This window comes from Patagioenas fasciata, chromosome 1 (genome assembly GCF_037038585.1).
Source record: "Patagioenas fasciata isolate bPatFas1 chromosome 1, bPatFas1.hap1, whole genome shotgun sequence".
Lineage (NCBI taxonomy): Eukaryota > Metazoa > Chordata > Aves > Columbiformes > Columbidae > Patagioenas > Patagioenas fasciata.
Window position 1 is genome coordinate 97,003,841 of NC_092520.1, and position 12,918 is coordinate 97,016,758.

Genomic DNA, 12,918 nt, shown 5'->3' on the forward strand with positions numbered 1-12,918 from the left:
GGTAGGAGCAGTGTGTTCCTGCAAGAGGGCACTGGGGGTTGCTGCACGGAGCATGGTGACCCCCCGGAGAGCAGAATGGCAGTGCAGTCCCTCAGGGGAACAGTACCAGGGTCACACAGGTCCCCTCAGCCCCATGTCTGGGGAAAGAGTGGCTGGCTCTGGGGTGCCTGTAGCAAACAGGCAGGTACAGAGCAAAATTCCTGGACATGAGCCACATTTTCCATGGCTAGTGAGGGGGAGGTGGGAAGCACAGCCTCCACCTTGCCTTCTCTCAGGAAAGCAGACTGTGCACACACACGTCCCTGACATGGTGGGGACACTGTTGCATGGACCAGCAAGGAATTGTGGAAACTTGCACCAATGGTCCTGTGCAGGCTGCAAAAGAAAGGGAGTGCTCCTCTGTTGTGCCCCCTCGTCTTGTACCCCACCATAATCTAGTGCCTGAACATGATGACAGTGACCAGGAAAAAAACAGATTATTTATCTTCCAGCCTGTCAGGGAAGCCCTCTCTGGAAACCTCTGAATATCCAAGAGCTTCCCAGCCTGAAAACACCTGGGGTTGCCCCAGCTTCTCCAGCTTCCGAGGCTGTTTACCTTGCTGCAAGGTAACCTGGCACAGGCACAGGACCTTCACAGGCCCTCAGGAATTTCAGCCATGAGGTACCTCAGCACCCTGGGCCGCCTGCAGCCACTGGGAGGGGAGCCAAGGGGAGGATGGAGCCAGAGCCATGGAGCCTCAAGCTGACCTTGTAATTGGCAGTGCAAGCGCTGCTGAAATCCCTAGCTCTCTTGCAGCACATCAGAGATACCACCCTGCCCGGTACCCTGGTGAAGGGAGCATCCCTGCCCTTCCCACCTGTGTTTCCTGAAGTGGGTTCAATCAGTGTGTCTCCCGGTTTTATAATCCCGGCTCTCTCTGCATCTTCCACCATCCTCAGGCTGATGCGGTCCTTCACACTGCCCCCCGCATTGAAGTACTCGCATTTTGCCACTGGAAATGGAAGGCGAGGCTCTGTTATTGACCAGTTGCAGCCGGGAACATCAGCTCCCTGCTCCCCCAGCCCTCGCTGTGGTCTTTGAGGACACCCATTCTTCCCCTGTGGGAGGGTCTTTTGCTGGAGGGAAGCACATCCACTATCTGCTTACAGAGTGCCACAGCTTGTCATGGGATTACCAACAAGTGTACCTGCCCATAGTCCATCTTTCCCCCATGTTTCGTCTACCTGAAGCACCCTGAAGGCAGCAGGCAGGCCTGTTAAGTCCAAGTTGGGTTTAAAATCAACGGGACGTACAGTGGTTGCTAGGGGGAAGGTCCCACACCAGTACGATGTACATTGCTGCCCTGCCTTGAGGACTTTTCTCTGAGCAAGGCACTGTCAGGGTTGACAGCGAAGTCTTACGGTCTTTCCTGGGCCATCGCGGTTATCAACAGGTATCTAAAAAGGTGCCCTTCTGTAGGGATGATCTGTAGTCCTGAATGTGGTGCCGTAAAGAAAAACAAACAATAGAAAGGGCACTTTCAAGTCTCAGCCAAAATTATGCTTTCTTAGCTGAGCTACCAAGATCCAAGTAACAGAGACTTTTCAAGGCTCGCTCAAACTGTTCCTAATCAGCGCCCCCCTCCCCCCCCAGGCTAGTGCTTGGGGGAGGACTCTTCACACCAAGGTTTTGATGAGCATATACATCTTAAATGATGGTACAAAGCTCTGTTATAGGAACAACAGGAAGAAATGGGTACTGTAGGGGTGTCACTCACTTCATCCCCTCAGAGACAGCTACTTCAGGCTAACAATCAACTCCATGATACCTGAGCAGCCAGAGCAACGGGGAAGAAAATCTTGTGCTCATCATTACATTCTACAATGCAAAACTACCAGCTACTCAGAGATCTGTGGTGGTAGAAGGATTACAAGGTTATTGTGTCCAACCACAACTGCTTCCTTGACACAGAACTGCTGCTGGCATTCCTGTGTTTGCTTGTAAGAGGCTCTGTGCTGACCTGCAGCTCAGAGAGCACCGTGCAGCTGCTCTGCCTGTCCTATTCTCCTTTCCCTCCTGCACCAGGGGAGGGAGACATCATCCCAGCAAAGTCTCCCTGGCTTCCTCACTGCTGTTTGCACCAAGTCCTCTCACTCCCATTAGGTGCTTTCCACAGCAAAATGTTCTCCAAGGGATAGACTGCTTCAGAGGGGGACCAGACATTGCAGTCCTGCCCTCCCGCCTCTGCCACCTCTGCTCCGTGGTCCCCTACCATTCCCTGAGGCCTCATTCTGCAAAGCGAGAGGTGATGCAACACGGAGGCTCCAGGGTTAGCGGCCTGAGGATCCCAGATCCTGAGAAGGGATCTGATCAAAGAGCACAGCACATTTCATGTGGCTGTTTTGCCGGTAGGGGCTGGCTGCCAGGTGGAATCCCTGCTGCCACACAGGATTGCAAGATCCTGCTGTGCCCTTCTACTGGGTATGAGTGCTCATCAGATCTCCTTCCTACACAGCTACATGACACTCATCAGTCTTACTGCCTGAATCTTACTGTCCTTCTGCCCAATTTAGCTGAAATTAATTAAATAGGGTTAAAAGCGAGAATCATAGAATCATTTTGGTTGGGAGAAGCCCTCAAGATGATCGAGTCCAGCTGTTAACCTAACTCTGGCACTAAACTGTGTCCCTAAGCACCACATCTATAAGTCTTTTAAACACGTCCAGGAATGGTGACTCTACCACTTCCCTGGGCAGCCTGTTCCAATGCTTGATAGCCCTTTCAGGGAAGAAATTTTTCCTCATATCCAGTCTAAACCTCCCCTGATACAATGTGAGGCCTTTTCCTCTTGTCCTATCACTTGCTACTCAGGAGAAGAGACCAACACCTGCCATGCTACAACTTTCTTTTAGGTAGTTGTAGACAGTGAGAAGGTCTGCCTTCAGCCTCCTTTTCTCCCAGCTGAACAGCTCCAGTGCCCTCAGCTGTTCCTCATCAGACTTGTGCTCCAGGCTGCTCACCAGCTTCATTGCCTTTTTCTGAACTCTCTCCAGCACTTCAATGTCTTTCCTGTAGTGAGGGGCCCAAAACTGAACACAGGATTCAAGGTGTGGCCTCACCAGCACCGAGTACTGGAGAACAACCAAAGTTACAGAAAAGGAGAATGAAAAGCCTGTATATGCAGAGACAGCCTAATCACATCATCCTTATTTCCGTAGGGGAGCAGGCTAAAAACAACCTTTACTTGAGACAGCACCGGCACTACACTAACATCCCCTCAGGGGGTTTGGGTTCTGCAGGAAAACCTATCCCTGCAGCCAGCACCTTGGCCTGGCTTTTAGCACCAGGACCTAGTACCTGTGTGGCTGATGAACCCAGCTCTCTGCAGCTCCTTCTGCCTGGGCAGGCTGCGGGAAGGGTCCCACCGTGCCCCTCGCCCTGCCCCACCCACCATGTTTTGGGAAGGCTCAGCCAGTCTCTCCTGTGCACACCACATGCTACCAGGGGTGCTGCAGCATCCCTGCTGCCCCTTGCCGTGTTGTCATCCACTCATCCCCAAATTCAGCCCAGCTCTGCTCTGAGCTTGTGCTGCACTTATCAAGGGGTAGAGATGTCTCCACTACCATTAGCTTCCTGCTCATTGCAGCTTGAAAGCACCCTGTTTCTTCTGACTAATTACTTGTAGTGTAATCCAGTAAGCATACCCAACACATGCTGCATCTGGCCCTCCCCATCTCTGCTTGGTCTCCACAGAGCCTCTTCTGAAGCCCCCCTCCAACACCGCCCCTCACCCTCACCTCGTGGCATGGAAAAACCTGGTGGAAAGGGGACACTCACAGAGCTCACACTTGAGCCCATAGGACTTCCCAATCTTGTTGACTCGGACCATTGGGGTGCAGCCAATTTTATGCAGGATGTTGGGCAGGATCTTTGTTTCTTCTGGCCTGAAATAATGCAGAAAAAAAAAAGTCAAAGCAACTGCTATGCAACATGAACCAAGGTAAAATCTGAGTGAGGTTTCAGCAACTTTAGTAAGGCCACTGAGATACACCCCAACTCCAAGAGAAAAGGTCATCATCAACAATTAATGGCAACAGTAGTTCATTACAGTTTTCCATCGCTCTAACAATGTTATTAATTCTTTTGCATAAAAAAGAAACTAAGTAATTTTTCGTGCTGTTCTGAAATGTCTCGTTCTGCAAGACCCTCAGCCAGGCTTATAACTACTGAGGTGAGAAGAGCTGAGAAGCCTTGGGATTTTACGTAGTGGGTGAGAAAGCCAGAAGGCCATGCATGAGGTACATGGGTCTTGCTCTTTCCTCCATCCTACCCAGCACCACCTCTGCATTTCATATTTTCAGCTCTCCTTGGGGCAACTATTGTTTGTCTGGCCAGGACTCCCAGACTTGCAAGGATGGCTCCAAGCCATCAGAAAGGCCCAGGCCGCAGGGGACTCTGGAGGGATTTTGGCAAATAATTAAACTGAGTTTTGGATCAGTGCGATCCACCCTCCCGGTCTCAGCCAGACTCCAGCAGAAGCCAAGAACCACGTCACAGCAATTGCAACCAGAATGGAAAAGACTTGTTTGCCCAACATGCAACCAAATGCATCTTGCCACGCAGCCAGGAAAATTGTGTCCTTGAACTATTGAAAAGACATAGGGAAAAGATTGATGAAGGCTGAGTTTATTGGGGCCACAAACATATCGATCCTGGTTGAGCGCCAGAAGGTCTCTCTGAGTGGGGTGACAAAGACCCACTCCCTCACTGCTCAGCTCTCCTTTGCACAGCTCTCGCCTACTATCATCCTTTGAACCTTGAACCCAAGTTATCCTTGTCTGCTATCGCAGCCAGGCAGATGGCTGTCTGCTCACAGAAAGTCCATACAGAACAGGGATGACATGCTGATTCATTTGAAGACACACACACACACCTCCCTCCAGGTTTTGCAAGCGTGATATAAACACTTCATGTTTTGCAGGAGTACGGGGGTAGTAGTTGTTTACTACTAGAAGGATGCAGCCTCCTTACATCTCAAGCCCAGAAATTATGCAGTATTACACATACCGTGTTGCTTCACTCTCCATGGAAAGTGTTACTGTGCACACACTGCAACCTCTATTGAGTACTGGTAAATGTAAGGCAATAACTCAATAAATGAGCTTCCCCCACAGCTGCAGCATTCTTCCATCTGCTCTAAAATCCACCAAAATGCTCAGGGATTTCAGCAGGGCTAAGCCATGGCACCAGGAGGCTTCAGTTCCTTCAGGCAGTGTGTAACTAGAGCCTGACTTTCAAGAGAGTGACCTGCCTGTTACATTACGCATCTAGATTGCCGGAATTCAGCTCGAGAGAAGCAAGCAAAACCAGTTATTTACCATCAGCCAGTAATTGTGGCAAATGAGAGGACACCACGCCCTCTGAATGCCAGCAAGGTGTGATGTGGTGCGGAAACATGCTGTGAAGCTCCGCGGTGTGCTGTAGTGGAGCCTGGCAAGGGAAAGGGGAAGGGGAAAGGGAAGGGGAAAGGGAAGGGGAAGGGGAAGGGGGAAAAGGAAGGGGAAGGGGAAGGGGAAAGGGAAGGGGAAAGGGAAGGGGAAAGGGAAGGGGAAGGCAACCTGTGCTGTCTTGCATGTTGAGGGGAGCCGTGTTGGGAAGGAGAGGGCGGGAACCAGAAACAGGACTGCTTTTTTGCATTGCCACCAGCCGTAGCGACTGTCCCCCTAAAAAAATAGTCTTTCTCTCACTCTGGGGCAAATTTTCTGCAGTTCCTGTCAAATTAATTTTCTAATCACTACCATATTTTACTACAGAATTCATACAAACATGGTCATCTTCCTTCCCCAGCTCCGTGAGCTCTGTGCCTGGGCCTGAAGGTGGCAGGTCTATGGATACAAGGACCTGTGGCAAATGCCTTTGGTGCTCCTAAAAGATGAGGTCCTGCAGCTGCTGTTATCAGTTTAGGATCACAGTGGACCAGGACAGTTTTTCTCCACAATTTCTGCCTTTACTCATGACATGTTATTCCACACGATGTCCAGGGGAAAAAACAGGCCTGGCAAACCAAGTGATTTTTGTTGATGTTATGGCGGGTCAGAATTGGCTCGAGGACTATCAGAACCAATCCACCTCTGTATCTTTGGGAAGACCGAAATAATTAATGTTCTTAATTAAAATAACATCTTGTCTTCTTGCCAGCCCCCATCCTCTGTTTCTACCCCAAAACTCCTGGCTGTGTGTGGGAGGGACCTGGCACCTTCCCCACCTTGCTGCCCCTGATGCTAAATTGCTAAAACCCAAGAACATTATCCTGCTCAGCATGGTGATTGACCAAAACAAAATAAAACCCCTAAACTGAAAAGAGCTGATCCTGCCCTCAGATGCTAGCTGCAGGGATCACACTGGGTGAGTGCCTGGATGCAGGTTTGCTGGATCAGCTCTGAGGCTGTGGAGCCCACTTATCCTTCACGGGCCAGACCCAGGGGCTGTTCGAGGCCTCGCACATGGTGATGGCTGCGATCTGGTTGTGTCCTGTCTGGTTCGTCGTACGAAGCCCCCACAGCCAGCTCCCAGCTGGCAGGTGTCCACCCGGAGCAGTGCCACACCTCCCACAGGCTCCAGTTCCTCACATGCTGGAGCTGAATTCATGTTTTACATCTTTGGCACAGCAGGGACATGTCTGCAGTTCTCCTGACATTTATAGGACAGCCTTATCTTTAATAGCTTGTCTGGGCCTGGTTTGTCGGGCCATTAAAGCACCTCTCATCCAGTCTAGACTGGGCACTTTGGCAGATTTACCTTGCCCTGGGAGGAAACCTGCTGTTGTGAGCAAAGAACCGCTTGTAGCAATCACTTTGCCTTGAACTGCACTTTTGAGTCATTTACACACAGTGGGCAACCTCTGCATGGACCATTTTCTGCTTATTTTAAAGTCCAGGCCCTGGTAATCCGTTTTCATGAAGGTCTCTTAGCCACCACTGAGGACATTGCTAATACTTAGAAATCTTCTTACACACAGCCTTGGACTGTTTGAATGAACAAGGGAAGCTGAGCTGCATGGCTGGTGACTGCATGGCTGCTACTGACTGCGCTGTACAATGGGCCGGGTGCAAGGGCTTTGGGGTGTACATATGCATAACACTACAGCTGGGAGAGCCATTACTGCAGATCCTCCAGTGCTCAGCAGCTGGGAGTGCCTCCACTTCTGCTGTATGGCAACAGATCCCACAGAGTCCACTTTGCAGAAGTATACAAGTCCCTGGTTAAAATCCACCTCTGCAATATGTTCATCTTGATTCTAAAATGAGATGCCCCAGACTAGCAGACGCTTTCATATACATGCTGGAAAACACAGAGCTGAGTCTTGAGTCAGCCACATCTTTCTGCAGGATTAAAGGGAGCGAGAAAGTTCTTTCTGGACAAGAGATGCTAGGTGGGTTTTGCCTTCTGGAAAATAAACCATAATTAATGCAACACATTGTCAAGCTACTGACTTCTGGTCGTGACCAGAAGTACAATTGTACTTCACCTTCAGAAAATGACACTGAGCTGTCTGCACTATTAAAAAACAGCAAGAAAGAATTACTTACAAGGGTATACAGGAGTGTGGAGACTTGGCGGCAGGCATTGCAGCTGTCCATGTGCACTTACTGGGCAAGTTGGGAAGAATCCATGTGCTGTCAGCTTTGCTTTCCTGACTCCCCATGCATCCGCTGTTCATGAGCGGGCACACCTTGGCTGTCTCCTGTGTTGTGGAAATAGAGACCCACAGTCACCCAGGAGGAAAAGAGGGCAGGCAGGCAACTGGGCAATAATTTTTGAAAGCAAGAAATTACATTTGGGTGTGAAGATTGTGGCCAGGCTTCATGGGGCATCCCTGCAATGCCATTTCAGAAACCCAATTCTACAGATGCATAAAGTCACTCTTTTGGAATGGCATACTAGATCACATACATGGTAAATCATATTCTGGCCACCATCTTCCCCCGCTCTCATGTATATTGAAGCATCCCCTCCACTAAAAAAATTGGTGCTATGTATCTAATTATATGGTCAAGAGCAGTATTTTTAACCATAGCAGTGAAGAAACTGCAGATAAGTCTACCCAGCAATAAACGAAAATACTTGTACAGTGGTAGTGGGCTCTTCACTCTGGCATCTGAGTGTATTAAGAGTGAAAAAAAAGATAATCGATAGAAACAAAACATCAGGGAAGGGCAACACAGGTGCTTGGGGTTACAGAGCAAGTTCCACATTAAAACTGCTTAAATAGCAGAGGATTCATCAAACTGGAAATGAGACAGGTGGCTGATGGTGAGAACAGGCTGTAAATCCTGGAAGATCTGGAGAAGGTGACTGAGAAACACTTTTTTGTTTTGCAGCATCAAATAATAAGGCAAAATCAAATTATCAGGAACAACTATAGGAGCAGAGCAGCTAAAAGTGGAATAAGAAACGAGCTAAACAAGTTTGCAAAGGTCTGGTTCATTAGTGGCTCTTAAAGACAGTGGCCCTAATGGTACTTGCACTGTGTGAACATGGTAATTTGCTGTGCTCATTTCTCTGTGTTGCTGATGCAGATATAGAGAAAAGGAGGAATCTGGTTTTATAGTTTATTCTCAGCATCTGCTACTGACCAATAGTAGAAACAAGGGTTACGTGGAGCTTTGGTGTGACCCACTCTGCAATTCATCAGCCACCCTTTGTGCTAAGGAAACCAGCTGCATGGAGAAAAGACACATGATTTTGGTACCTGGAAGTTGCTTTTCTGGCTTGTTCACAAAATGAATTTGCCTTGATTCAGCCTCTGTTGAATAAAGGGACCTTACAGCTCAGTAGGATCATGGTTGGAGACTTGTGTCTTAGTTGGATTGATGACGAAAGTTGATGTTAACCTGCTTGTTGCAGTAAAGCCTGCCCTATCTTCCTACACTACTGTGGTGGTACATTTTGCAATTAGAGCAAGTGTAATGCTCTCATTAGCTGTATTGTAGCAGAAACTCTCAAGGGCATGATGTTGGACCTGCCTCCCACATTTTGCTTCAGATCAAGAGCAAAAATATAATTTTGGGAATTTGGTAGAACCAACCCAGACCTCCAATGACAGAAAGAAGAAATACCCTATTTCCAAATGCCGAGGACTGCCTGCAGAAGGACCAGACCTGCCATCTGAAGGTGAAGGGATGCAGGAAATCCATGGTAACTACTGCCTGTCCTCCAGGAAGATAATTTAGGCTGCTGACAGGAGGACGCTGGAGCCAACATGAGCAACATAGATAGTGGAAGCCAAGGGGTATGTGGAGCAGCATCTTCATCCCAGACCATAAAACCACCACTCTTCCCCTCCTGGACATCCCGGGCTGCCTGCAAAGCCCAGCTGACTCACAAGGGCTGGGCAAGCAGCCAATATGCTGTTATGGCTGGGTCCTGATTATCTAATCAATTTGTGGCTTGACATGTGAGCCCAAGGCCAGCCTTAATTACCATTTCTGCCATACTCCTGCTGTCTTGCTTGCTTCACCGAATTGGCAGGAGGTTCTTTGCAGCAGCTCGGCAGGACTGAGGTTTGTGCTGTGTTCTTCTGGTGTTTTCCCTGCTGGCTGGGAGGATGGGGCTATGGGTTGCTCCCTGTGTGTTGGGCTGTCCCTGAAACACAGAAATACACCTCACTGTTATTCTAGCCATAGCAGATGGCTGAAATGGCTTGTGGGGTGAGGCTGAGCTTTCTTCTCAGCCAGAGGCGTTAGGGCATCTCGAAGATGGAGGTCAGCAACCCAGCAAACCTGGCCTTACAACTAAAGCTTGGAGAAGGGCAGTAGGCAGAGGACACTGGGCCACCTCCACACCAAGTGATGAGCCACCTTTCCTCCTCCAGAGACACCAATTCCAACCTCTCAAAGCAGCGAGAGGTTGCAGAGCAATCATGCCAAAACAATCTGGACCCCACAGCCAGTCTGACAAAATCTCTCCCACCAAACTTTGCCTCCCAGTACTCCTCCCCATCAGTGCCAAACCTGTTGCTTTTTGGGAGGGATTAAAGGCAAGAAAAAAAATGTTCATTTCCTCACAAGCCAGGATTTGTGTTGGCCTTGAGTGTATGTCCCCAGGCAAATCCTTATTTACCTAATGAATTAACTGGGAAGGAGCAAAAGTCACCTGTGGGTAAAGAAGAGATAAGTCATAGCATATCAGAGGTAGTTAACACGCTTTCACAACTGAGGTCAGTAGTTACAAACTAAAATATTAGCAAACTAGATTTTACAAGTTTTGAGGATTTTTTGGTTGCTTTTTGTTTTTTGGGTGTTGTGGTTTTTTGGGTTTTTTTTGTGATGGCCATCTCTACCATTTTGTGGTGGGGTGGAAAGAGAGGAGAGGCAGGAGGCTGAAATTATTAGGGCTGCTTTTGTGGGTCCTTTCCCTCTTTGCTACTATGTGGCTACCTACCCTGATGGGTGTCAGCCCCCGGGAAGGCCAGCATTGGCTGTGGGACCCCACACAAGCTTCCTCTCCTCTCCTCTCCTCTCCTCTCCTCTCCTCTCCTCTCCTCTCCTCTCCTCTCCTCTCCTCTCCTCTCCTCTCCTCTCCTCTCCTCTCCTCTCCTCTCCTCTCCTCTCCTCTCCTCTCCTCTCCTCTCCTCTCCTCTCCTCTCCTCACTGTGTACATGTACCACATCTTTCTCCATGGGCCTCTGCGGGAGCGACATCAAGCTGTGAAGGTGGCTGGAGAGGGCCCAGTGCCACCAGCCCCCCTCCAGGCAGGAGTTTGCACCCCCACTTCAGGGCAACAGCCCCAGAGCCATTTCACATTTCAGCTGAGCCAACGCCATGTGTCCAGGTGTGGGGACAGTGTCCTGCCAAGCCCTGGATCATAGAATCATAGAATAGTTTCGGTCGGAAAGGACCTTCGAAGCTCATCTAGTTCAACCCCCTTGCCATGAGCAGGGACGTCTGCAACTAGATCAGGTTGCTCAGAGTCCAGTCCAGCCTGGTCTTGGAATGAATGTGGGCAACCTCCTTGGAGGCTCAGGAACACCTAATGCCCCTCAGGCACCAGTCTGGGAATGGCAGCATCTGAGTATCTACCCCACCACTGCCAAGAAGGGCCACAGTCCCCAATATCACCCCTGCCAGGAACAGCCAAGCCAGCCCTAAAGCCAACTGTTGGAGGCAGCATGCTGTGCTGCTGCATGGAGAAAAGACCACTACTGGCTTTCCACCTTCTAAAATAAAGTTGCATTCTAAAGTAGCATTGTGTTCAGTTCCCTTAACATCTGATATCAGAAAACGGCAACAGTGGGGGGTTTTCATTTGTTTGCTCATCCAAAGTGCATACAGACACATTTTCTAGAGGCCCAGAGAACAAAGAAAGAATACTCGCCCCTTGACTAGGCTAGCACCTACATTCCTCTCTGCTGGAGCATTTCTCAGGTATTTCCTCAAAGGCTGGTTAATTCCTGGTATGGTGCTGCAGGTCTGCACAGATGTCAGTGTCCAGACATCTGGATTCATCTCTGCAGAGCTGTGCCATAGGTTTGGATTAATATTTAAGTAATGTCAAAAACCCCTGGGGCTCTGAAGGTAACCTTAAACACTGGCTGAAGTGTAGGAACCCTAACAATACCTATGCAAGATGGCCAACAACCTGAAATGGTACCAAAGGAGGAGAAGAATCTGACCTTCCCATCTTTTGGAGGCCTTGACACCAGCGAGGCACTCCCCTGCTAATGGGTCAGCAGTCAAACCCCGTGACAATGCAGGCTGTGTGGAAAGTACAGGTAGAAAGGGGCATGGCACCACTGTGGACAGTCTGACTGCAGCCAAGGATGGCTGAGAGAAGCAATGTGCAGTGCAAGCATCTCCTCATGCTGCCTCCCAGTGCGGTTTCAAGTCACCTTAAAACACAAAGCAAAGGTATGTCCTCTCTTGGTTACTGAAGATCATACTGTTGTCCCAATACTGCTCCTAATCCCTGCCTGAGGCTTCAGCTATCATCTGCTCAGCCATCAAACACATCTGGCCTGTTGTAGGTGTCCTGTACTGGCCCGTTACTCTCTTCTAAATAGAGAAGAATCTTGAGATAGTACAAGATGGGACATAGGATAAATGGAAATATCCACTGGAGCTGGGATGCAAGCCAAGAAACGAGACGTGATAACACGCAATTCTGCAGCTGCTGCCACTTACCGCAAACACATGACAAAAAGCACAGGCTAATGTTTATAGAGTACTTTGCAGATAGGTAATTGCAATTATTAGGTTATCAGACTGCACTGATAACTTCAAAAGGAGAAATCAAGACACTTATTAAGTAGACTGAGGGAAAATAAGATGAACTCAGCAAGGTCAAGAAAGTTACCTATGAGCTTGTCCCATTCAAAGTAAAATGCTATTTTCTTGCTTTATTGTAAAGAAGTGATATTGCTGTCACTGAGCAAGACAAATGCAACATTGATTTAACAAAAACATGGAGTGACCCAGGCTGGAAGGCACCTCAGGATGCCCCTAGTCCAGCCACCTGCTCAAAGCTGGGTCAGTACTAAGTTCAGACCAGGTTGTTCAGGGCTTTGTCCCCTTGGTCCTGAAAACCTCCAAGGATGGAGACTGCACAAGCTCTCCAGGCAACCCGCTCCACCACCCAGCTGATCTTGCATGTAAAGCCAGGACCTCCCCAGTTTTCAGATGTATTCAGATCTTGCTGAAAGCGCAGACACTCCCCACATCAGAGTCAACCTTTGAACAGGCTGAGAAGCAGCAGCTACCAGATTCCTCCTCTTTTTAAGCATCTCCACGACAGCAAAGTTACCTGGTTAGCAGGCACGGCTCCCATGCAGTCTGCCCAATAGAAAAAAGCTGTGTGTTTGGTGACAGATAAGCCATACTTACCACCTTCAGCGTATCAGCGGAGTGCCTTTGCCGTGCCCCAGCTCTGGGCTTATACAT

The 12,918-nt window shown here is 49.1% G+C and overlaps 1 protein-coding gene across 1 annotated transcript in view; it reads right to left on the reverse strand.

Moving 5' to 3' along the window:
- LOC136105127 (cystathionine beta-synthase-like) overlaps positions 1–12,918 on the reverse strand; it is a 28,221-nt gene extending 15,303 nt beyond the window's left edge. Inside the window, exons 1-6 of the mRNA XM_071812814.1 lie at positions 12,862–12,918; positions 7,631–7,724; positions 7,474–7,537; positions 3,818–3,924; positions 826–992; positions 596–611 (exon numbers count right to left, since the gene is read on the reverse strand). Of these exons, the coding sequence (XP_071668915.1) occupies positions 596–611; positions 826–992; positions 3,818–3,924; positions 7,474–7,537; positions 7,631–7,724; positions 12,862–12,918 (505 nt within the window). The remainder of the gene's footprint in view (positions 1–595; positions 612–825; positions 993–3,817; positions 3,925–7,473; positions 7,538–7,630; positions 7,725–12,861) is intronic.